Source organism: Pinus tabuliformis, chromosome X (genome assembly GCF_031772625.1).
Source record: "Pinus tabuliformis cultivar Carrire ecotype Pingquan chromosome X, CPIR1, whole genome shotgun sequence".
Lineage (NCBI taxonomy): Eukaryota > Viridiplantae > Streptophyta > Pinopsida > Pinales > Pinaceae > Pinus > Pinus tabuliformis.
The window spans coordinates 47,384,794-47,410,065 of record NC_142308.1 but is presented as its reverse complement, the minus strand read 5'-3'; the positions used below and the strand labels follow the sequence as shown (position 1 = coordinate 47,410,065).

The following is a 25,272-nucleotide window of genomic DNA, read 5'->3' as shown; positions in this document are numbered from 1 at the left end:
ACAATTCCATTCAGCCTCCAAGCTCGACTCCGCTCCACCTCTCTTCGAATGACATGAATGAATTTATATATCACGTGGATTGTTGACTTTTTCAAAGTCCAAGCGGGTGGACTCCCAGTTGCGGATGAGACATTACGGTTGATAGTTAGCAGACAGGTTGAGGGTTCAAAACCCACTAAACCCATATTTTACAAAATGTCAAACCATCGTGACATGCTAGAATTTTGTCGTTACTATTAACCGTTGGCACTCCTCTCAGTGACCATTGGTTGTTGAATTCAAACCATTATATATGTATATGGTTATAAATCATATAACATTTTTTTTTAAATATTCGTTGGTTACAATAAATTGCCCATCCAAACGTTTTAAACCATATATATTATGGTATGTCCGCCGAACCATAAAACCCGTGGCATGTTTTTATTATAGCAAACTATGGTTTATGTTAACCATAAAACAAACTTTGTTTTTGGGTTGTTATAATACGTTAGGTATATAACCATATTTTAATATATATGGATTTTTGTTTTATATGGATATTTTAATAACCATAATTTATATTTTAAATGGTTTTGCGTTTTTATGGGATTTAATATTATTTTTGTTTTTGTTTTTGTTTTTTTTAGGGTCTAAGGATCTAAGTATTTGGTGACAAATGCCAATGACTGGTAGGCCACTAGTTGGTTGCCATGTAATCTTGTGGGTCCCACGTAGTTTGCTCACTGGGATGCCATGTAGCGCATTTTGGTCCCATTTTTCTGTGTGTCATGTCAACTTCAAACTGCAATATGTTGGTCATACAAACTCAAATTTGAGTGATGTTTGCACAACTATAATTGTAATGACGAGCACTACAACTTGGTCTTGGTTTCACTACATTTTGAAGACTTTGATTTTTGAGCCATCGGAGATCCATTTGGATCAATGAAGGACTAAATATATCCTATCCTTGTACCAAAGGGTGTTTTCCATCCTAGCAAATTGTTATGAAGTACTCTTCCCATGATGCAATAAATGTATTTTATGTTAGATCTAAGACTTTTGTGATTCATGATGTAGAGAGCAGTCTTTCGAATTAATCACATAGTAAGGACTGGGTCAACGTTTTGAACCTTGTCCTGAGGATGAACCACATTAGTTGGTTCGAAACATCGACCCAATCCTTACTATGTGATTAATCCAAAAGACTACTCTCTAAATGTATCTTATGTCAAGTCGTATAACCTTCTTATTGCTCCAGTCATTGAGGGCTTGACTAGTTCACTGGGTAGATGGTAATATCCCCCTCGCCAAGGTTTGATTCTCCCAAGCATAACGACATGATTAGCCCCCTCATTAGGGTCATCATGGCCAACATAGGAATCAAGTGTAGTGATGGATAAAGATCATCATTCCTAGTATCGTCACCGCTATACCCATCAAGATGTTGATTGGGAGTGTAACAAATATAATAATCATTAGAGAAATTTTAGCCTAAAAGTGTCCATGAAATTTTCACATAATTTCCATGTCATAATATGTAAACCAACTAGAATCCTTTAAATTTAAAAAGAGGTACATGTAAATATTTTGGATGGAAAAGAATAAAAACTACATTTTTTAATTGTATTGTTGGCTTATCTCTTAATAAGTTTACTCAAATTTCAAGTGTAGACACTCATTGGATGCAAAATTAAATTCCGCATCCAACAAGTACCCAAGATGCATACTTTTGAGAGGGCCCACATCGAAAAAATTTGAAGATACATTAAAAAAACGTGTTCAACACGTTTTTTTAATGTATCTTCAATTTTTATTAATGTGGATCTTCCCAAAATTAGGCATAATGGGTACTCGTTGGATGGAAAATTTAATTCTGCATCCAACAAGTGTCTAAACATAAAATTTGAGTAAACCTATAAGGACATAAGTCAAAAATACAATTAAAAAAATATTTTATTTTTTTTCCCTCCAAAATTCATAACTCTTATTTTATTATTTTAACTATTACTTTATTATTTTTCCTTAGGAGACCACTTTTAGGCTGAAATTTCCTCTAATGACTCTGATAATAATAATAGAAACGGAAAATATAATCATTAGGTTAATGAATGGTCAAAGGCCACATAGTCCTTCAACTTGTGACTAGTGAGTACATATAAGTACTCCAACACAAGGATCATTGTAACATCATCAATTCATATTCAATCATTTATTACTAGATGGTTATTGTATACTTGTAGAAATATTATGTCAACCTCTATAATAAAAATGGATTGCTTATTCCATTTTGTATCAGAGCATTATATTGGCTAATTTATGGCTTTCCACAAACATACCTCATGACAAGTATGCACATCATGAAAATTATTCATAAAATTTAGGTGCTCAATGATTAGTTTGTATGGTTTCCATCAAATTTGTACACTTTGATCTACCATAGCAATCCACTACATATCTGAAGAGTTATCAATTGCTTTGCGTCATGCAATTATGCCATCAAAATACTATTTACTCAATCGTCCCATTCTATCATACTCGTACACTATCACCCTACCAACCAATGCTTGAATTTGAAAATGAAACAACCCATCAAATTTGGAAATCTCAACAACTACATTAACCATCATGACATTTTTAATGAGGAATGATGATGGTTATGAGAAAATTTTAACTGTATTTGATAGACAATTTGCACAAAAAATTATATCCTCACTACTAGCTATACATTCAATCACTTTTTTTTTTTTTAATTTCCATAACTTTTAAACCCCATATGACTTTCATATAATCCTTCATTAAAATGTGTGCCCCCTCAATTCATATGTAACTATTGTTTTTACTTTAGAATTTATATCGAAGTTGACCTACATTTTGAGACAATTCAAAAGTACTTTTTATTAATAATAATAATATAAAATTTTATATACTTAATATATAAAGTAAAATTAAAAGTGGGTCCCACAAGAAGGAAAACACCACTAAAATAGCAAGAAATAAAAACATACAATTCGACATCCATCGTGATGAAGATGGAGTTAGTGTCACATAACTTATGGATAAGATTAAGAAGTCACAAAAAGAATTAAGGGACAAACGTGATAAGCTAATAGAAGATTCTAAAAGACAATGGGTAAAGTTAAGTAAGGAGGAAAACAAATTTCAAATATGTGGTAAGATACAGGTTTTAGAATATCAATGTAAAGATAAGTCACTACATTATTTCAAAATAGTGGATAAAAAAGAAATAGAAATCTAGAACCCAAGCAAAAAAATCATTATCAAGTACAATTCAATGATGAAATAGTACAAAAATAGCTTTAGTGTCAATCCCAGGTGCTAAAAAAACAAGAATGAAGATAGGGTCTCCCAAAAAGAAACTAGTACTCAAAAAGAACAAAGACAAGAATTGTTCACAAAATATATTCCTCCTCATGTAAGGAAGGTTGATAAGACCAAAGGCCCAAGATAAGAGGAAAGGAAACTAAAATTCCACTTGTAACCATGACAAGAAAATTATAAACAAAGACCAAAGCTAAGAGGAACCATTAAAAATGCAAATGCAATAATACTATACATTTCAATATAAAAAAATTGAAGCATAGCAATGAAGATAATGCTTAAGAAGTTTGTTCATGATATCAAATTGAGCATCTATTTGGGGATGATAAAGAAAGCTTATAGCAAGGGTGGTTCCCTTTAACTTCCAAAGCTACCCACTAGGAATTGCTTGTGAATTTATGGTCTTTATCACTTACCATCAGCTTGGGAAAACCATAAACCTTGTGATTTTCCTTCATATATTAAACCTTTGCTACTTGGTCAATTGTATATGTAAATTTGTATTCCACATAGATGTGAATATTTGGTGAATTTGACCACAACAACCAAAATTTCAACCCCACTTTTTTTTGTAGGCATATAATGAAACACATGGATATCTTTATCGACCTCTGATTGGGGATAGGTTGGGGTCAAAGCAACACAAGGATTTTGACAATTTCTCACTTAATCATTTAACATACTTAGCAATTTGCTAAAAATCTCTAAAAATATCACCTTAACCCCTCCCAAAAAATTATTTTGGCTATTTAATGCCTCTTATGGAACCCTAAATACCTTGTTAAAGGTGAGCTTCCACAAGCTTAATAAGGACATATTGATTCAACTTGGATCAACTCTTCAATATATCTTATACCAAATGTTGTTTTCTTTTTCACAAAGTGTTTTGAAGCACACTTCACATGACGTAAAAATTGTACTCTATGTCAAGTTGTATAACCTTCTTGTTACTCCTACCACTAGGGGCTTAACTAGTTGACTGGGTGGGTGGTACTATTTTTACTACCAAGGTTTAATTCCCCTAAGCATAGCAATATGTTTAGGCTTCTCAATAGGGTCATCATGGCCAACACAAGCATCAAGTGTGGTGATGGATAAGTATCCTCATTCCTAGTATTTTCAATGCTCTACCCATCAAGATGTTGTTTGGAAATGTTACAAACATAATAATACTATAGTAAAATAATAAATAATAGAAAATATAATCATTAGGTTGATGAAAGCTCAAAGGTCACACACCCCTTCATCTTATGGCCAATAAGTGCATGTAAGTTTACTGTCATCAGGTTCATTGCAACATCATCAATTCATATTCAATACTTCATTACTAGATAATTATTACATGCAAAGATATTATTTCAACCTTAGTAACAAATAGGATTGTGTATTCTATTTTGTATCATGGCATGATATTGGCTAATTTGTGGTTTTCCACAAACATATCTTGTGTCAATTATACAAATAATGACAATTGTTCATACAATTTATGTGCTCTATGATTAGTTTTTATCGTTGTCATCAAATTGTCACACTTCGATCTACCATTTTAATCCACTGCAACCTATACTAGCCATGAGTCTTTCTATCACCAAACTACATACCTATATATTTTCTAATTGTTGTGTTCCTGTAATAATGCCATCAAATAAATAAGTAATCAATCATCTCGTATTGTCATACCCATACATTGTCACCCTGCCAACGAGGATTGTCATTTGAAAATGAAACCACCCATCAAGTTTGGTGGTTTTAACAACTCATTACACATTTTGACATTTTTAATGAAGAAGAATGATGATTATGGAAAATTTTAAACCATATATAGGAAAGTTGCTACATGATGGGAACTTTTCTCGAGAAATTCCATCCCTACTACTAGCTATACACTCTATCACCTTCTTTTTTGAATATTTCCATATGCTTTTAAACCCTCACATGACTTTCATACAATACCCTATTAAAAAATGTGCTCCATCAAATCATCTATAAAAATTTTCCTTTTATAATGCAGAAATTTATATCGAAGTTGACTTACATTTCAAGTCTATTTAAAATTACTTTTAAAAATTAATACTAATAATAGTAAACATATTATATATGTAATAAGAAGGTAAAATTAAAAAATGGGTCCCACAAGAAGAAGAGTGCCACTAAAATAGCCAGAAATAAAAACATACAATTAGACATCCATCCTGATGAAGATGGAGTTAATCTTGTCACGTAACTTATGGATAAGATTGAGAAGTCAAAAAATGAATTAAGGTACATACTTGACAAGTTAATAGAAGATTTCGAAAGATGATGGATAGAAAAGAATTGTAGATCTATAACCGAAGCAAGTCGTTATCGAGTATAATTCAATGATGAAGTAGTGCAAACAATATCTTTAGTGTCAATAATGTTCACCAAATAAATTAGGAATAAAGATAGGTCGCCCCCAAAAAGAACCAACTACCAAAGAAGAACAAAGACAAGAATCGTTCACACCCCATCTCAACAAAGGTTGATAAGACTTAAGGTCAAATAAAAAGGAAAGGAAACCTATGGTTCCACTTGTAAACATGATAGGAAATTAAAACTAAAGACTCCAAAGCTAAAAGGAATCATAAAAATTACAAATGTAATAATACTTGTAGATTTCGTAAGTATTGATAACTACATAGACATCAACTTCTTTCATAAACTAAACATGCTTATGTACCCCACCAAGGACCATACAATTAAAATCACATGGACATAAAATCAATGGAGTGAAAAGATTTCATAAAATCTATGCTCAAATACAAGAATTGAAACAACAAACTAAATTCTACACTCTACCACTTGATAAGATGTATAATGTTGCTATGCATTAAATGGTTGATGTAGTTGGGCACTTACACACTTGAAGAATAGTTTGTTGATTTTAACTATTAAGGATGACATTATAAATTATACGAGGTCAAATGATACCACACAAGGAAAGTGATTTTATGAGAGAATACTTTCGGTAAATCACATCTCAATTTTTGTTGTCAACACATTTCGAACCACTAAGTATGGTTCATCATCAGGACTTGGATGAAAGTATTGATCCAACACAACCATTATATATAATGTAGAGATGCAAAATAGTTGGAGAAATGAACAATGAAGGAAACAATAAAATAATCAAAATAGACGTTAAGGAAATAATATAAAAGAAAATATTAAATCTAGTCAAAATAAAAATACGTTATTTTTATTTTGATATAATTTTAAAATTATTATCTTGATTTGAAATTATTACTCTGAAATAAAAATAATAATTTCAAAAAATAAATAAAAAGAAATTCCTAAATCTAATCCTAAAAAATGTTTCTAATAATATGTTCTTAATATCTTAATATAACATCAAAATGATTTAATATTATTTCTTTGACTTAATCCTAATATTTTGATATAATAGTATTAATTTCAAAAAATAACTAAATGATAATATTATTCCTTTAACTCAATCTTATTACTTAGATTCATCTTCATGCTATGATAAAATAATATTAATAAAAAAAAAAAAAGATAATATTATTACCTTGACTTAGCCTTATTACTTAAAATATATAATAATAATAATAATAATAATAATAATAAAATTAAAAAACAAGAAAAGAGAAGGGGAAAGCAAGATATCAAGGGAACAATGAAAAAAGGAAATGAAGAAAAGAAAACACGAAGGAATCAACCTAAAGGAAGGGAAAACAACACTAAGAAAGGAGAAGGGGAAGGGTAAAAACCTAGGGAAAAAGAAAGGGGATCCAACAACTACTAATTTTCCACCCATCATCCCTATTCAACGTGATAGACCTCTTTTCAATTTCAATAACTTCCTTAAACTTACGATGATGAAAGTGGTTGATCCTGGCAATAACATGATAATCTTCTAGACAAACATGGTGTTTAGTTTTGTCGGAATGTTCCACCAAAGTCGAGGAGTGAGTCCTACAATCTCTTATATCAACCGCATGCTCACAAATTCTTTGATTAATAGAGCGACCAATTTATCCAATGTAGGGAGTCTGTTAAACACACACATGGCAGAAAGAGTATGAAAGATAAAACATGAGAGTACATTTATTATTAACAAATGATATACATTTATAGTACATGGTGTGACCGTTGGGTTCCACATCCCAAGGTCTCTTGGACTTCCTTAGTCTATTCAGCTCCCACACTAACCCTTAGAGGATTAGGTGTCCAACATTCCCCCCTTAATCCGAAGGATTATGTATGAGTCCAAGAAGAGAATTGTAATACAAAATGTGCAAAAATGCGCAACACTAGGCTGAATGTGCTCCCTGAAATGTTGGTATAAAGGGCGGTGGTTTAAGGATGACCACCAACACTGAAACGCTTAGTGCAGTTCCCAGAACTCTTCCAATTTTGGCATGAAGCTCAAGTCTTTTGCTAGAGGAAGTGTTCCTGATGTTTTGAAGAGGGAAACTTTCAACCATGAAAGGGAGGTCTCACCCTGCATAAAAGGGAGAACCTCAACCTGAAAAGGGAGGTCTCAACCTATGATGGTTTAAGGATTACCACCAACTCTGGAATGCTTAACGCAATTCCTGGAACTCTTCCGAAACTGACAAGAAGTTGAAGTCTTCTGCTAGAGGAAGTGTCCCAAATTCTTTGAAGATGCATTACCAACTGAAGGCATGCTCAGGGGCATCTTTGTCTCTGGCTACAACTCTGAAACTAGTGTGGCAGGTTGTGGCTCAGGCTCGCTTGATGTGACTTTGAAGCTTGTAGATGACCATCATTTCCCCCCCCCTGTCAGATACATGGTGAGATGATGGAGATAACTCGACTACAATACTGTTCAATATTCTAGAACAAGTTGACATGTTACTGGAATATCTTCTTGGTTGTTGATGCCCATTGCCAAGAAGCAATCCATCCAAGATGAATCTTTGTTCTTGCAGGAGGTTTGTTTCTGAAGCATCTGTTTGAAGAATGACTGGTTTTATGACAGTGCTTACATGGATGAAGATCAAAACAGTGATCTTTCATATGGCCAACTCGGTCACAGTGTTGTCATTTCAATCTGTTGTTGCTGCAGTGGAAGAGAACTAGAATTTGAAACAGCTGAAGGTGAACTGTCATGAAAAGCAGGTGAAGATGAATCGTCCTAAACAAATCCAACACTTTGAAATTGGATTGGTTTGGAGTAGTCTGGAATATGAAAGGACACGTCCTTGTCATATCCAAGACCAGTTCTGCGCTTGTTGTGGACAAGCTCTTCCCAAGGTTTGATGATGGGTTTGGGAAGTGCACGCTGAACTTCTGCATCTACATGTAACCTTGTTGCTTTATAGGGTACTAAATCTGAATGAACTGTAACATTATTGTCTTGTTGTTTATGGGAGTCTGTTTCAATCTTCTGAACAGAAACAGGTTCAAAATGATGACTCCATTGCTGTAATTCTTCCTGTTGTAGTTGAGATTCAAGCTGCAAAAATTCAATCTGTTCTTGTGCATATTGTAGACATGTCTGAATTTCTGAGAGAGAGCCTTTGCTGATTTGGAATGTGTCATCAACAGTAGATTGTATAAGAGTTTTCAAAAACTCTAATACTTCACCAATTTGAGTCATTTTCTCCAATGTCAAAATTACAGTTTAAAAAACTGATTACAGCTATGGATCAATGAGGAAGGAGCAACACCCGCTTACAATATCTAGTCACCCTTTTTCTCCAAAGTTGATTTGAAATTTTCTTTAAGATGTTGATACATCTGATGAAATGTTTGCCCTTCTGGTCAACAGAGTCAGGTTCAGTTGATGTTGCCTGTTGTAATAAGGGACTATATAGACTTCTTTACCTCTAAGTATCATACAATTAACTATGGAACTATATTTCGTGGTCCTGAAAATCCTTTTCCTCCAAACTGGTAAGCATACTTTCTTTTGAATAATGCTCACAATCCATTGAATGTAAATAGTAAATTTGGTTCCAATGCAGATAGAAAACAACAACGCAGTAATATATCACTATCAATCTAATTCACAGGCACAACCAACAATTTTGTATCAAGAGGAAGTTGCAATACAAAACTTTACTTCCAGACCTATCCTTACAAAGCAAAATCATTAATTTCCCTCTCCATATGTCATCTCCTTTCCCATTTGAAAACCTCTACCTATGTTCAACTGGGTGGCATTCGGCTTATTTATTCAGTTCAGCAGCGAGCAATGAATTAGCTTGCTCGAGATCTAAGAGGCCAAACAGCGTAGACACAACATATATATGCCAAAACAGTGTTTAAAAGCAACACATATATATATCAAAACAACAGCTATATATATGAAAACAGCGCATAGAGGTCAGCATTATGTATGAAAACGGTGTGGGAGACAGCAAATGGAATTGTGAAGAAGGAGCCAGAAATTTGTTGAGCTCGTCGTCGTTTCTGCTAGCTGAATGTGTCGGGGTAAAATCCTTCCAACCGGAACGTGCACCAGAACCACTGTTAAAAACAGCAAATCCTCTGGATCCTTGACCTCCGGAGGTTTCATACCCAGAACCTCCACTGCCAGATTTCTCTTTATATGCCCTGACTTGTGAGCACCACACCCGCCTGAAGATACGCTTAATCAAGGATGCATGCAATATGGATGTTCACACTACCGCAGGAGATGCCAAATAAGGGCTCCATGTTGTAATGAAGGATGAAAGTGGCAAGCCAAGAGGATTTGGATTTGTCAACTTTGAAGATCCAGATGATGCTAAAAAAGCAGTCGAGAGTATGAATGGTTTGCAGATAGGTAATAAGGTAATATATGTTGGAAGGGCTCAAAAGAAGGCAGAGCGTGAGCAAATGTTGCGGCGACAATACGAGGAAAGACGTCAAGAGAGGATATTAAAATCTCAGGGATCAAATCTTTATGTTAAAAACATTGATGATGCAATTGATGATGATGAACTGCGAAGTGTATTTAGCCATTGTGGTACAATCACGTCAGCAAAAATAATGCGGGATGAGAAGGGGCTTAGTAGAGGCTTTGGATTTGTTTGCTTTACAAGTCCAGAAGAAGCAAACAAAGCTCTGGCAGACTTATCGGGGTATATGTTGCATGGAAAACCTCTTTATGTAGCTATTGCTCAGCGCAGGGAGGTTCGACGTATGTAGTTGCAAGCCCGTTTTGACTGTAGGCATTGTCATAATGAGGCCAAAAATTCAATGGATGTCCATCCACTTGACAGACATGATGTACCATGCCATGAAGTTCGAAAGGTTATCTGTTCACTTTGTAGAACTGGACAAGATGTTCAACAAACCTGCGTTACTTGTGGTGTTTGTATGGGAAAGTACTTTTGTGAAAAATGCAATTTCTTTGATGACGAGGACTCAAAACAGCAACAACACTGTGACGAATGACGAGAACTCAAAACAACAATACCATGACAACTTTCCCTTTCACATCACCAATCAAATTCATAACCTTAGAAACATTGTGGCCTTGACGCCTTTTATCTACCATAGCTAGAGGAGCATCAGATAGTTTCTTTTGGCAAAAGCACGAGCACGTTTTGGAAAAAGCACGAGCACGGGAAACACCACCAAGAACAGGTGATACAACCACCAACGTTCAATGTGGAACAGCGCAGCGTGGGAGGAGGGTGTGTTTAGCTGCAAATCGAACTCGCAGTCTCTGTTGAAATGAATGCCAAGAGATCATCAAGGAACACTAGAGTAGCATCAGATAGTTTCTTATGGCAAAAGCACAAGCACGTTTTGGAAAAAGAACGAGCACGGCAAACACCACCAAGAACAGGTGATACAACCACCAATGTTCAATGTGGAACAGCGCAGCGTGGGAGGAGGGTGTGTTTAGCTGCAAATCAAACTCGCAGTCTCTGTTGAAATGAATGCCAAGAGATCATCAAGGAACACAGCAGCAGTGATGGGAGCATTCACCGTGGAGGAAGGTGTGAGATGGGGTATTGTCACGCCTCTACACCTGCGGTAGTCTTCCAACCGCTTATAGCGAGGTGCAGCACCACCGAACACTTTCTTTTCACCAATACTTATGTTCGTGGACTACGCCTACATTCACTTTTTCCTACTTAGTTTGTGTTTCACAACCAAGTATTATTATGTTTATCCTTTATACCAATGAACACCCATACTCATTCATTATCAACAGAAATTATAACAAGAACACAACTGCACAGTATAAAGGGAGGGGCAACTCCCTGTAATATGAGTCTCCCTGAATCAATATATTATATAATAATCATTTTTACAATGTCCAAGCTAAATCTTGGGAAACCCCAAATTTACACTTAGCCAAATTTTCACAACTTCGGCAAACTCGATTGCCCAGCTCGTCGGCACCTCCGCACGGTCGTCGCACGACTCTCCAACCTGTCGTTCACCTCGTCGCACGTCTTCGCCGGTTCGTTCTTCATTTGGTCGCAAACGCCCAAACCGTGTATCCCTGCCCACACGCAGTCCCGCTTGCTAACTCTTGACAAACGCCCAAATCGTGTGAACAGCACGTACTACCGCCTGCCCAACTCAACGACCTCCGGTTCCAACCTCTGTCTCACCTTCGTGCGCACTTGCACGATGGGCGGGCGCTCCCCTGAGTCGCCAAGACACCCACGCCAAGTCGTCGCACAAACACCTCTGCACGATCACCTTGGGCACGCCTTGCCCAACGCATCCACCTCTTCACCAAGAGTTCTTCACCAAGTGCGACTCACTAGAGGAGCGCATGAGCTATGCGCTCATCCTCCTCAAAACTGCGCACAAGTGAATCTACTCCAAGACCGAAGTAAGAAGTGCGAAGTTGGATGATGTTTGAACGCTCTACGCTCAAGCATATATATGAACCTTAGTGCGTGGGTGGGCTGCCCAGCCGACTGCCCATACACCCCTACGCACACCCCTGTTCAAGGCTTATTTCAAGTCGGCCTGCCCACCATGGTGTGTCGTCCAACCCCTCATAACAATCCTCCAAACATGAGTATAAACCATCGCAAACTTTCAAGTGTCGTAATTTCATTGTTCACAGTTTCATCGCACATAGCTTGCAGGAACGTCGCATTTTCTCCGCACGCCAGGTTCATCGCACTCGCCTGTCGCACCATCACACGCCCGGTTCATCGCACCCGCCCGTTGCACCATCGCACACCCGTCGCGCGCGCGTGCACGGTCACCCGACGCCCAACCACACCGCACATCCGAGGACCTTACATCCTCCTCCACCTGAAATCATTGTCGTCCTCGACAACATACCATCCTAGTAGCCATCCACCAAGATGATCAATATCCATGATGTCAACTCCTCCACATACTGCAACCATCACTGCAACATATGTAGAACTACCATCTCCACCATGTCTCACCTCGACAACCATCTGTCACCAAGATAACCACACCAAGGTATACACCTCATCGGTGTGCCATCCATCAGAGATCATCTCAATCCATGATCATCGATCACCCTGTCACAATCTCCACATGCTACTCCACCATGGAAGGCTGGCCCCTCTATCAAGTTACATGCCCACTGTAACATCCGTGTCGACCTCATCATGTGTCATCATGTGAACCGCTGCCATGATACTCCAACATAATGCTAACACATCTCTGTACACTACATGTCCCCATGTCTGAACTAGTCGGATGGCCAGTCCAACTGTCACGCTCAAACCATGAGAGTGAACATCCCCATGCCACCATCAGTTGTTTCTCAAAACATCCTGTCACATCCTCAACTCGATCAGAATCCATATCCATATAAGTAAGCCATGCTCAGGTCCATGAAGTATCCCTCATCTCATCTGCAACATGTTGTCCAAAGTAGTTGAGTCTCGGCTCAACCCATGCCCAAGTGTTGCCACCAAGGCATCATCATCGTTGTAACTCCATCACTCCAAAGTGTCCCATATCGATCCCCTACATCAAGTCACTCTTCCAAGCCATGCCCATACATGTACTTTGAAAGTATGCATCCCATACTGCATCAAAGTCTCTGACCTCAGCTCCTCAATGCATCAGATCCTCTAAGTCCACCATATATGAAGTCCCTAAAAGTCACAACCTCATGTCATCATGAGCTCCATGAGTCATCTCCAACCAACATCTCAGCAAGCATACAAGTCTCGGCCCAAAGGTCCCTGCAAGATGCCTCAACTCTCCATGTAGTAGGAATGCTCCATAATCTACTCACAACTCCATCCAAGTTCATGGTCTTGTTGTACAAGAGTGCACAACTTCTCCATCGGCTCATAAGTAATAATCTCCATGTCACACCAGCGATTCCATCTGCACAACATCCCTTCCTTGGCACTTCCTCATTGGATGCCCATAAGTGACACCTCTATAAGTGCTCCCACATAATGTCCCTGCATAATACTGTCATGCCCCATGTCTCCAACCTGATGTCCATGACTAAGTTGCCCATGTAGTCCAACCAAGTAGACCCATCACAACAATCGGTCATCCTCATCCAAGTCTACTATCTTCGGTCTAGTGAACTCGGTCACCCAACCATATCATCATGTCATGAGTCCCTCCATCATAGCTCCTCCACCAAAGTGTCCACCAAGACTATCTCTTGGTCTCGGCCATGAGAAGTCCACCCAAGAGTGTGCCCTCCAATCTGTCCATGAGTCATGCAGGGCACTTAGCCAAAGTGGCTAAAGCATGACCCAATCCTCCACAACGATCATCATGTTCCTCCCTTGTCAAGGGCCTTTGTACCTTCTACCATAAGGTCACAAACAACCCCAACAAGTCCTGCAACAATCAACAATCCTTGCCCTCTATCATCATGAGGTTCCTCCAAATGAGTATCCTCATCCATCCATGTCTGCAAACTGCACAATCCTGGTCCAACTTGATCAATCTCAAGTTCATCCTCCAACGTTGTCATGTCTGCAACATCTTCAAACATCACGGCTTCCTCTTTCTTGATAGCACAATCTGCAACTTCACCTTGCTCCATTGTCCAACCAAGTTGAAGAAGTTCGTCTTCAACATTCTTTTCCAAGACTTCAAGTTCCTTTCGAATCCGGGGATTCTCTTCTTTCAACCTCTTCAATCTGTGTAAGGTAAGCAAGAGCTTCCCTTCGCATTCTTCCCAACCTGCCATGTCTTGTCGTTCAGCTTGGCCCAAGCACTAAGCTTCACCCCTGCTAAACCTGTCTCACCATTCACCAACTTCACCAAGTTCCCTACAACCATGAACCAGCCCTTGTTCCACTTGTATGTGAAACCAGCTTCCTTCACCTGCAAGTACCTGCTTCCATTGTCACTTCGTCACGAGCAACCTTTCTCACCAGCTCCAACCAAGCTCTGATACCACCTGTCACGCCCCTACACCTGCGGTAGTCTTCCAACCACTTATAGCGAGGTGTGGCACCACCAAACACTTTCTTTTCACCAATAATTATGTTCGTGGACTACGCCTACATTCACTTTTTCCTAGTTAATTTGTGTTTCGCAACCAAGTATTATTATGTTTATCCTTTATACCGATGAACACCCATACTCATTCATTATCAACAGCAATTATAACAAGAACATAACTGCACAGTATAAAGGGAGGGGCAACTCCCTGTAATATGAGTCTGCCCGAATCAATATATTATATAATCATCATTTTTACAATGTCCAAGCTAAATCTTGGGAAACCCCAAATTTACACTTAGCCAAATTTTCACAACTTCGGCAAACTTGGTTGCCCAGCTCGTCGGCACCTCCGCACGGTCGCCGCACAACTCTCCAACCTGTCGTTCACCTCGTCGCACATCTTCGCCGGTTCGTTCTCCGTTTGGTCGCAAACGCCCAAACCGTGTATCCCTGCCCACACGCAGTCCCGCTTGTCAACTCTTGACAAACGCCCAAATCGTGTGAACAGCACGTACTACCGCCTGCCCAACTCAACGATCTCCGGTTCCAACCTCCGTCTCACCTTCGTGCGCACTTGCACGGTGGGCGGGCGCTCCCCCGAGTCGCCAAGACACCCACGCCAAGTCGTCGCACAAACACCTCCGCACGATCACCTTGGGCACGCCTTGCCCAACGCATCCACCTCTTCACCAAGTGCGACTCACTAGAGGAGCGCATGAGCTATGCGCTCATCCTCCTCAAAACTGCGCACAAGTGAATCTACTCCAAGACCGAAGTAAGAAGTGCGAAGTTGGATGATGTTTGAACGCTCTACGCTCAAGCATATATATGAACCTTAGTGCGTGGGTGGGCTGCCCAGCCGACCGCCCATACACCCCTACGCACACCCTCGTTCAAGGCTTATTTCAAGTCGGCCTGCCCACCGTGGTGTGTCGGCCAACCCCTCATAACAATCCTCCAAACGTGAGTATAAACCATCGCAAACTTTCAAGTGTCGTAATTTCATTGTTCACGGTTTCGTCACACATAGCTCGTAGGAACGTCGCATTTCCTCCGCACGCCCGGTTCGTCGCACCATCGCACGCCCGTCGCGCGCGCGTGCACGTTCACCCGACGCCCAACCGCACCACACATCCGAGGACTTTACAGGTATGGACAAGGTGAGCAACGCAGCATGGGAGGAGAGGCATTCAAGGCAGTGTTCGAACTAACCACATCGAAGATCAACCGACAATCCTCAGGAGGTAGCGCTAGATTCCACTTAGACAATACAGGAATTGTAGAAATGGGAAAAGGCAGCTTGGAAGTAGTCAAATTGGCGATTCAAGATTCAAGCAGCGTTCTGTTATTTGACCCTCAACGATTCGTTGCTCATAGTATAGCATTCATGAAGATCGACCCTCTGATCATCACTCTTGGAAGGAGTACAAGAAAATGCAATGGCGATATTGCTAAAGGAATTGACGGAAAGGAACCTTTAGATTTCACACTGCCAGAACTGACTGGAGTTACGGAAACCTTTAGATTTCACACTGCCATAACTGACTGGAGTTACGGAAACCTTTAGATTCCACACTGCCAGAACTGACTAGAGTTACGGAAAATTAATGAGCAGACGTTCAAATGCATGCCAAAGATACATTTAACCAACGCTCAATGGCAAAATTTTGACAGGGTTTAGAATAGAAGAATTCTGACAGGGCAAGAGCAACCGATAGACAGATTCAACGCATTACATTCACAAAATGAAATGGTCTACTAGAACGCCCAGGTGCAGCAAAGCAGCATTAGTATATTTCTATAAATAGGGAAATGGCAAACAAATTCTGGAAAGAATGCAGCGTTGACAATCTCTGAAAATGCCCAGGCCTAATGACAACTCTGATACCATGTTAAACACACACATGGCAGAAAGAGTATGAAAAATAAAACGTGAGTACATTTATTATTAACAAATGATATACATTTATAGTACATGGTGTGACCGTTGGGTTCCACATCCCAAGGTCTCTTGGACTTCCTTAGTCTATTCGGCTTCCACACTAACCCTTAGAGGATTACGTGTCCAACAGGGTCCCACAGGAACATGGGATTAAATAAACACCTTTCATGTCTTTTGGATCCAACAGGTCTTTGACGGATCTAAGGGAGCTACGAATAGTATTTAGGGGTCTAAAAGAAGAAGAGATCCTATGCTTCCTTAAAATCCAAACAATCTTGTTAATGGTACCTTGGATAAAGGGAAGTTGAACATTGGAAACTAATTCTCTTTGATCTTTTTTTAATCTAGGACCTTTGCTAGCCTTCAAGAAAGCTTTGATACCTTGGGACCAACTATAACCACTATCCCAAAAAACTTTAAGGAGATGGGTTTTCTCAACATCCAAGTGATCTTTATCAGAGACCCTAAGAGCATGAGTGGCCAAAGTGTTTAGAACACCAACCTTTTGAGAGGGAAAATGATGGGAGTTAGCATGAAGGTATTACTCGGTGTGGGTTTTCCTCCAAAAGGAAAGGAAAGGAAGACTACCATTAATCTCCATCTCCATGGTGAACTTAATGGAGCTTGAAAGATTATTAAGATGTTGAAGGAATAAATCTAACTTCTCATGACCATGAGGCCAGTTGATGAATGTATCATCCACAAACCTCTTCCAAATCTTAGGCTTGAACGGAGCAGAAGCCAAGGCTTTGGATTCAAAATCTTCCATGAAAAGGTTGGCAACAACTAGGGAGAATGGGGAACCCATGGCAACACTGCATGTTTGTTCATAGAACTCACCTTCAAAGCTAAAAAAGGTAGAGGTAAGGCGAATCTCTACCAATTTAGTCGTATATGGATCAATGACGTGCTTGATTACTTCAACCACTTCATTGATAGGGATATTGGTGTAGAGTGAGACAACATCAAAACTGACAAGGATGTCCCTTCGCTCAAACTTTAAACTTTTTAATTCATTGACAAACGAGGAGGAATCCTTGAAAATAGTATTAGACAGGGCAGCTAGAGGCTTAAGTTTTTGAGCTAAATATTTAGCTAGGAGATAAGTTCACCTACCAATGGTGTTGATAATGGGTTTGAAGGGGGGGCCTCTTTATGTATTTTACAAAGACCATAAATCCTAGGAGTAAGAGGGTTGCTTTCAATAAGCTTATGGCTAATGGAACTTACAATGCTATTGGATTTTATAGCAAAAACTACAACCTTCGAGACTTTTTTTATAGGGTTTTTCTGAAGCTTTTTGTAACTACTGCTATTACAAAGATGATATAATATTTCTAGTTTTAATAATTTTATTACATTTATTTTTAGTAGTACTCATTTTAATAATATAATCCAATAAAAAATTATGAAATTGACCATAAAAATGATATATTCTAAATTTTTATTAAAGTTCTTATATTCTTTTTTTTTTTTAATATAAAAGTTAGTATATATAAAATCAAGTCCTTTTTGTTATCCAATCAAAATTTAAATAAAAATTTATGAAATTCATAATGATATATTCTAAATTTTTATTAAAGTTAGATATTCTAATTTTTTTATAAAAGTTGGTATATATAAGATCAAGGTCTCCCCTTTTTACACAAAATATAGTGTAACATTTTGGAAATTATACCAAATTTTTACTTTAAACACATTTTATATTATAAAAGTTACTAGGTTGAAAACAAATTGTTAAATATAAAAATAGTTGTAAATTCCATTATTAAACATTATGTAATCGAATTAAAATTTGGATAAAAATCCATATAATTAATTATAAAAATAATATCCACCAACTTTTCATAAGGACTTGGATTTAAGATTAAAGGTCTCCCCTTTCCGCATAGAATAAATATTGTGTACAGAATTGACTTTGAAAACATTAATTTGTATTGTGTATATTATGTGCTCCAATCAAAATTTGAATCCATATAAATCCCACTTTGAGCACATTAAGTTGTATTGTATATATTATGTACTCCAATCAAAATTTGGATCCATAATTTGATTGGATCCATATAATTAAAGGGGTTGGATTTAAGATAAAAGGTCTAATAAATATTGTGTACAGAAATTATACTTGTAACAAATTCTGACTTTGAACACATTAATATGTATTGTATATAATTATAACAAATTCACACTTACAATGAATTTAAGATAAAAGGTCTCAGAATGGATTTAAGATAAAAGGTCTCCCCTTTTTACATAGAATAGATATTGTGTACAGAAATTAAACTTATAACAAATTCTGACTTCGAACACATTAACATGTATTGTATATATTATGTACTCCCATCAAATTTTGGATAAAGGTCCTTATAATTAAAGGGGTTGGATTTAAGATAAAAAGTCTCCCCTTTAACATAGAAGAATAAATACAACATACTTATAACAAATTCTGACTTCGAACACATTAACATGTATTGTATATATTATGTACTCCCATCAAAATTTGGATAAAAAACCTTATAATTAAAGGATTTGGATTTAAGATAAAAAGTCTCCCCTTTTAACATAGAAGAATAAATAGAACATTGAAGAATAAATAGTGTGCAACATTTTGGAAATTATAATTATAACAAATTCCGACTTCAAACACATTCACACATTCATATGTATTGTACAAAAGCATATCATAAAATCTATTAGGTTGACAGCCAAATTGTTAAATATGAAAATACTTTTCAAATTCACCATTCACAAAATAATAATAATATATTATATAATCCAAAATTTGGATAAGATCTTTATAATTCAAGATAAAAATAAAAACAATATATTCTAGGTTTATAAGATCAAAGGTCTCCCTTTTCACATAAGAATAAATATTATGTGCGACATTTGGGATATTACACCCAATACTGACTTCGAACACATTAACGCCTAAATTACACCCAATACTGACTTCGAACACATTAACGCCTATTTGTACAAAAGCATATATATCATAAAAGCCATTATAGGTTGAGACAAAGGTTGAAAAAAATACAAATTAATATGCCTTATCAAGGGCACATCATGCATTGAGCTTGAGAGAGCTTTTCACAAGCATATTTATTAACTCGTGCAAAAGAGACAAACTTCGAAACTAAAACTGCACGGAATCAAATCACCAAACCTGAAACCTCTATCGTTAGATAGAAAGGAAGACTTGATATCTAAAACACTCTACTCGTCTACCGACAGAGCCAATCACCAGAAAAATTTGAGCCTGCGAGGCGATCAGATCTTAATTCGCCTTGATTCCCTTACCAACTCTAATCAGAGAACAGGTGTTCATCTTCCGGGGAACTCAAGAATAGACTTTTCGCATGATTTGACTGAACCCCCGAGTCATACCCAGCTGGGTGCCAAAAATGGGTTGAGAGAAATCGGCCTTGCAAAAATTCACCGACGTGCAAAATTTAGGAACAGGTTTTACAGTCCCGGAAAGTTTGACCCTGCGAAATGAGGACTAAAGTTGGAAAACTTTTTTAAGTGATTTTTTTAATAATTTCTTTTAGCTTGTTCAGCAAATTTGCCGAGATTGAGACGTACCCTTACTCTCTGTCCTTGTCATTCACCTAACGAGTTTTTCAACTACGGTCAAACTAACCAAAATTTAGGAACAAGGTTTACAGACCCGGAGAGTTTGATCCTACAAAATCAGGACTAGAGTTGGAAAACTATTTTAAGTGGTTTTTTTAATAATTGTATCTCAGCTTTTTCAGCAAATTTACGCAACCTTCTCTGGCCTTGTCATTCGCTAAAATTAGTTTTTTCAACTGTGGTCAAAATAACCAAAATATTACCTACGTACATAAAATTTTCTAGGCCCTGATTCTTGTGGCATTCGAAGTTTTCCATTGCATATATCAATATCAGACATATTTCACCGTCTAAAACACAAGAAGATCACAGATCAATATCTTTATGAAGATTGCTCTGATTTCATTCTTGTTGTATATTATGTAGACATACAAAATTGTCTACTTCATAAAAAAATGTTACATTCATGATACAAACTATAACAACTCAAGAATATGAAGCAGTAGAATTGTGCAAAGAAGCTTATGAGGAAGAGCTACCCATACAATCAGCGAACTGAAAAGTCAGCAAATGAAACTTCCAAACTAAAATTTACAATCATATTCTTGATGTTGTTCTATAGAACTTCAAATGAAACAGGAATTGCAGTTTCTTCAAAATAATATATTAGCTCTTAAACATTCCACGGATCTGACATACATGCCCGATCAACTTCTATAGCATCATCTCTAACCTTGAAAATACACAATTGTATGCTATGGAGATACCATTGTCATCTCCGACGCTTTAACTTCAAATTTTTATTGCTTTTGGGACCTGAAAATCCTTCATCACCATCATCACCATCATCCCCATCGTCACCCCTCCTTTTCTTGTGCTTCTTGTTGCCATCCTTTTCACGAATTTTCTGCCATTCGAGCGTAACAGGGAAAAGCCAAGACGAGCATAATAAGAATAATATACACAGACAAACTTCCCATAGCTCATGATATGCTAATATTCATGCATTTAATACTTGAAATATTATGATTTTAATTTTGCAACATAAATGATAAAACGGATCTTACCGTGGCAGAAATTCTTTGGGCCTCGTTAACTCGTTCATATAGCTGTAAAACCTCTTCTTGCTCGGCTGGAAATGTAGTGAGTTTCTTACCTATACCGAAGATGCACAAACTAATCAAGATCCAGTCCATTCATATCAAATATAATACCAAAACTAAAATGTAAAGTAAATTATACCTATCAATTGTTCTATACGCTGGTATAGCTCAACATCATATTGAGTGACTAAAGACACTGCGAGACCTGACCGACCAGCCCGTGCTGTTCTTCCCACTCTGTGAATATAATCCTGATGAAAAGTGTCCATGCAAAGATATCAGCAATAAAGAGAAGAACGAAGTGTACACATGATTAAATGCGTCCATTTCCAAAACTTATTGGAATCACCTTAGTGACGACTTTAATATCCTTCTCAAAAGAGATGGGAAGCAAAATTTGGCATATAAAACGAAGGAAAACTAATACAACTGGCAAAATTTGACATATAAAGTTTAAATAATAAAATTATATGCCAAAAATGCTACTATCAGAATTAGATTATTAAAATCATTATATCTTAATTATACTTCAAATTAAGTTGTAATTTAAGTTAATAGTGTCACGTATTAACTTAAACTTTTTAGCTAGTTTCCAAAATATGGGAATACAAATCGCCAATCTCCATAAACTCACATAAAAGATCTATTTTCGCATATACATTAGATTGATTTTTCTACCACTATAGATTCATCTTAACCGCGAATATATCAAACACACAGAATATATCAAACACCGAGAGGAATCAAACCTCTTGTGTAAGTTTTTTGATGATCTAGGCTGACTGTAGCCTCAGTCAACCACTTGTCAAAATATGGATAAATAAAAACATAGTTCTGATTATTGTCAGGATAATTATATTTGCACTGTAACAATAATTCTCTATAAATATCACATTTATAGTATTTCTATTTATGATTAATTCAGTTATCTCTCTCCTTATATATATATATAATTTTACTATATCTATATTTTGCTAACATATAGCAATATTATTACTATTTGTTTTAAGTGTTTATTTTTTTGAAGCTGACATATGATCACACGCGTGACAACATCTCCATTCTCTACCATACTGGGCTGTAGAAGCAATCAATCACTGTTGTGATTTTTCTGCTATTGTTATATGCAAATTACATGTTATCAGAGCATAGTAAGAATTCACAGTTGATGAGTGTTATTAAATGTAATGCAAGTTCGCAGGGTTAAAAGTTTGACATCATACCAGTGCCATAAAACTAGAATTTTGATCTCTAACCAGAAAGCTTTCTTTCATGCTAGTAGTCCTTTGATTGTCTACTTTTGAAGAGGTTTCATTTCAAGATAAATTTGGAGATTGCATAGTGTAGACAAAACCTGGCGAGAGTAAAGAAAAAATCGAATGTACATCCATTAACCTTTTGCCCGTACTTGCAACTAAGTCTAGCGTTTAAAGGGATTCATTTACTTCGTTTCATAATTGTTGATCCGAACCGTATCTATGAACAACTTACGAGAACTCTAATGGAAAATAGCTCCCCCACCTAATTGCAAATGCATATTGCGATTTGAATGAACCCATGCACAAGTCCCAATACTCATTCAACTAAGAGCTTTGACTATTAAGTAGGTGTATCGAGGCAATATCCCTCAAATGAAATTAATCGATGAAATGGCTTGTCAAATTCATCCCGATTGTTCTCATTTGACATTGGATGCTGGTAAGGATGAAGTGTTAAGTTTCCTTAACCCCAACTTCTCGCAAGTTATTTCCTAGTAAATCATTTGCCATTAATTTAATTACTGCACATTACTGAATAAATGCACTGCTGGAATTTTAACAGATAAATAAATAATTAAAACAGTGGAAGCAAAATAACAAACCTTATAAAATATACCCTTCAAATATGCTATCCATTAACATTAGTTTTACAGCATACAAGGGCTTCCCTTCCTGGGAAATTAAATGCCCACTAAGGAAAATTAAAAATAGCAAAACCTAGAATTTTTTTTCAGCTGAAGAAACCTATACCTGCTCACTCCTTTGATCTTGCTAGCTGATACATCTCTTTCTCTTGCTACGCCTTGCTCTCTTCCTTTAGAATCTGCACACTTGGATGAATGTCCTTTTTGCACCCAAACACTAAGATCTTCACTACCTCATTGTCTTGTGGTCACTTGATATGTCTTTTCCCTTAACCTAGCCTTATTTTTATAAGTTTGATTTATTGGCCAAATCCATGCCTTAGTCTCCAAACTGATTGGCGTTTGAGTTTAGACCTCAACTCAATTAGAGATCAATGGTCGATTTTCATCTAATTCACTAATGCAAATAACCTTTGCATTCCATTAGATTAAGTCACATTTTCTTATAAAAAACAGTTACATTAATAAATCCTTTAATTAAAGTAATTTGCAAAGGTTAAAAACTTGAATGTCCTTCCAAGTATCTCACTCACAACAAACCTGCAATATTACTCATGCAGATCTCTTGCTTACTTGAGAGAATCTCTGTCTGAATGTCTTGTGCTCCTGCACATCTCTGTGCCCTGCTCAACCCACTTGCCAAGCCACAAGAATGATTCACTCACCCTTGTACTTGTAGTTTGCAATACTATACCATGGGTCATCAAATTACCATGGGTCTATGGGTGCAAAGCCCCATCACTTAGCCCACTTGCCCCACATGTGATAATACTCTTGATGCTACCCAAAACATCAACAATCCCTCTTAGTGAGGGATGTATTCTCACAACACCACCTAGAAGTGGCTCTACCTTTGAACCTGGAACACATTTCCACCCTTGATTTGCTACCACAACTACTCCATATGACACAAAAATAATTCTAGTTGTATGATAGGGACCCTTCTTCGAAGACACCCTGCTCCTAGAAGACTCCCTCTCCTCGGCATCCTACATGGCCATTTTGCACCATGACTTCTTGAACCTAAAGGTTGTCTTCCTCTAAGCCCGCTCACTCCCTCTAAAGCCTGAATCCCTCTAACTCTAGATTGCAAGCCTTCTTGACCCTCAAGTTCTTTGTTCGACTTTAACTCCAAGTTTCTCAATTGGATCTCTAATGGCTATCTCAACCCTCTGACCAACTCGATCCTACCTAACAACCCCTCTCCTATCACAAGAACATATTTGGCCCTTACTCGACCCCTCCAAGCTCAGATCTCTTCACAACCCTTTACACTTGGATCATAATGAATCACTCGTTCTCTTGTCTCGATCTCCTCTCAAGATCCTAGCACATCTGATGAATGCATCTCTCGTTCATTTTTCTCCGTCTACACACCAAGTTATAATTGTCCACAACTCATGTGAACGATGTGCTCCATGTCTCACGAGGCCTGCTAATCTTGACCTTCATGGCCCATACAAGTAGTCTACCATACTTTGGCTAACTCTCTTGGCATGGGTCTTCAAAACACTGCTACTACCTACAATAGTTTCTACAACTCCCTCTCGGAGCTATCACCTATGCAAATCTCAGATCCAACTGCCCTTCCCAAAGACCATGCTTTGATACCATGCTAGATTTTGGGCACTAGATTTGTTGATGTTTTGGGTAGAATTGGGAGTGTTCTTATGTGTCGGGCAAGTGGGCTAAGTGATGGGGCTTTGCACCCATAGACCCGTATTTTGATAACCCATTATATAGACCCATGGTATTCTGATAACCCATGGTATTTGGTCTTGGAATAATTATAAATTTCTAGAATGAGTGAGTGAAGGACACATTATTTTGGAAATCACTTTGAGTGAGAGAGAACATGGTCGACATGGAAGAAAAACAAGAAAATCAATCAACTAAGGAGAGGGGCCATACTCTAGGTTGAATGAATAGGAAAAGAGGTTGAGTCTTGGGCTTCAGGCCATACCAAGCAAAAGGGAAGCACCGATTTCTGAGGCTGTTGTTGTAATATTTTCTTGAAACCTAATAAAATTCATTTTTGTTATTTT

General features: G+C 37.4%; 2 protein-coding genes across 2 annotated transcripts in view; one reads left to right on the top strand and one right to left on the bottom strand.

The window, feature by feature from the left end:
• The first annotated feature begins 9,999 nt into the window (after positions 1-9,999).
• On the top strand, positions 10,000-10,477 carry LOC149138250 (polyadenylate-binding protein 7-like). The gene has a single exon (XM_089449509.1). The coding sequence runs from the start codon at positions 10,000-10,002 to the stop codon at positions 10,465-10,467; it is 468 nt and encodes a 155-aa protein (XP_089305635.1). The 3' UTR covers positions 10,468-10,477.
• Positions 10,478-20,729: 10,252 nt separating this feature from the next.
• LOC149138249 (DEAD-box ATP-dependent RNA helicase 10-like) overlaps positions 20,730-25,272 on the bottom strand; it is a 263,262-nt gene continuing 258,719 nt past the window's right edge. The window contains exons 9-11 of the mRNA XM_089450307.1: positions 21,464-21,575; positions 21,289-21,377; positions 20,730-21,128 (exon numbers count right to left, since the gene is read on the bottom strand). Of these exons, the coding sequence (XP_089306433.1) occupies positions 20,994-21,128; positions 21,289-21,377; positions 21,464-21,575 (336 nt within the window). The 3' untranslated portion in view covers positions 20,730-20,993. The remainder of the gene's footprint in view (positions 21,129-21,288; positions 21,378-21,463; positions 21,576-25,272) is intronic.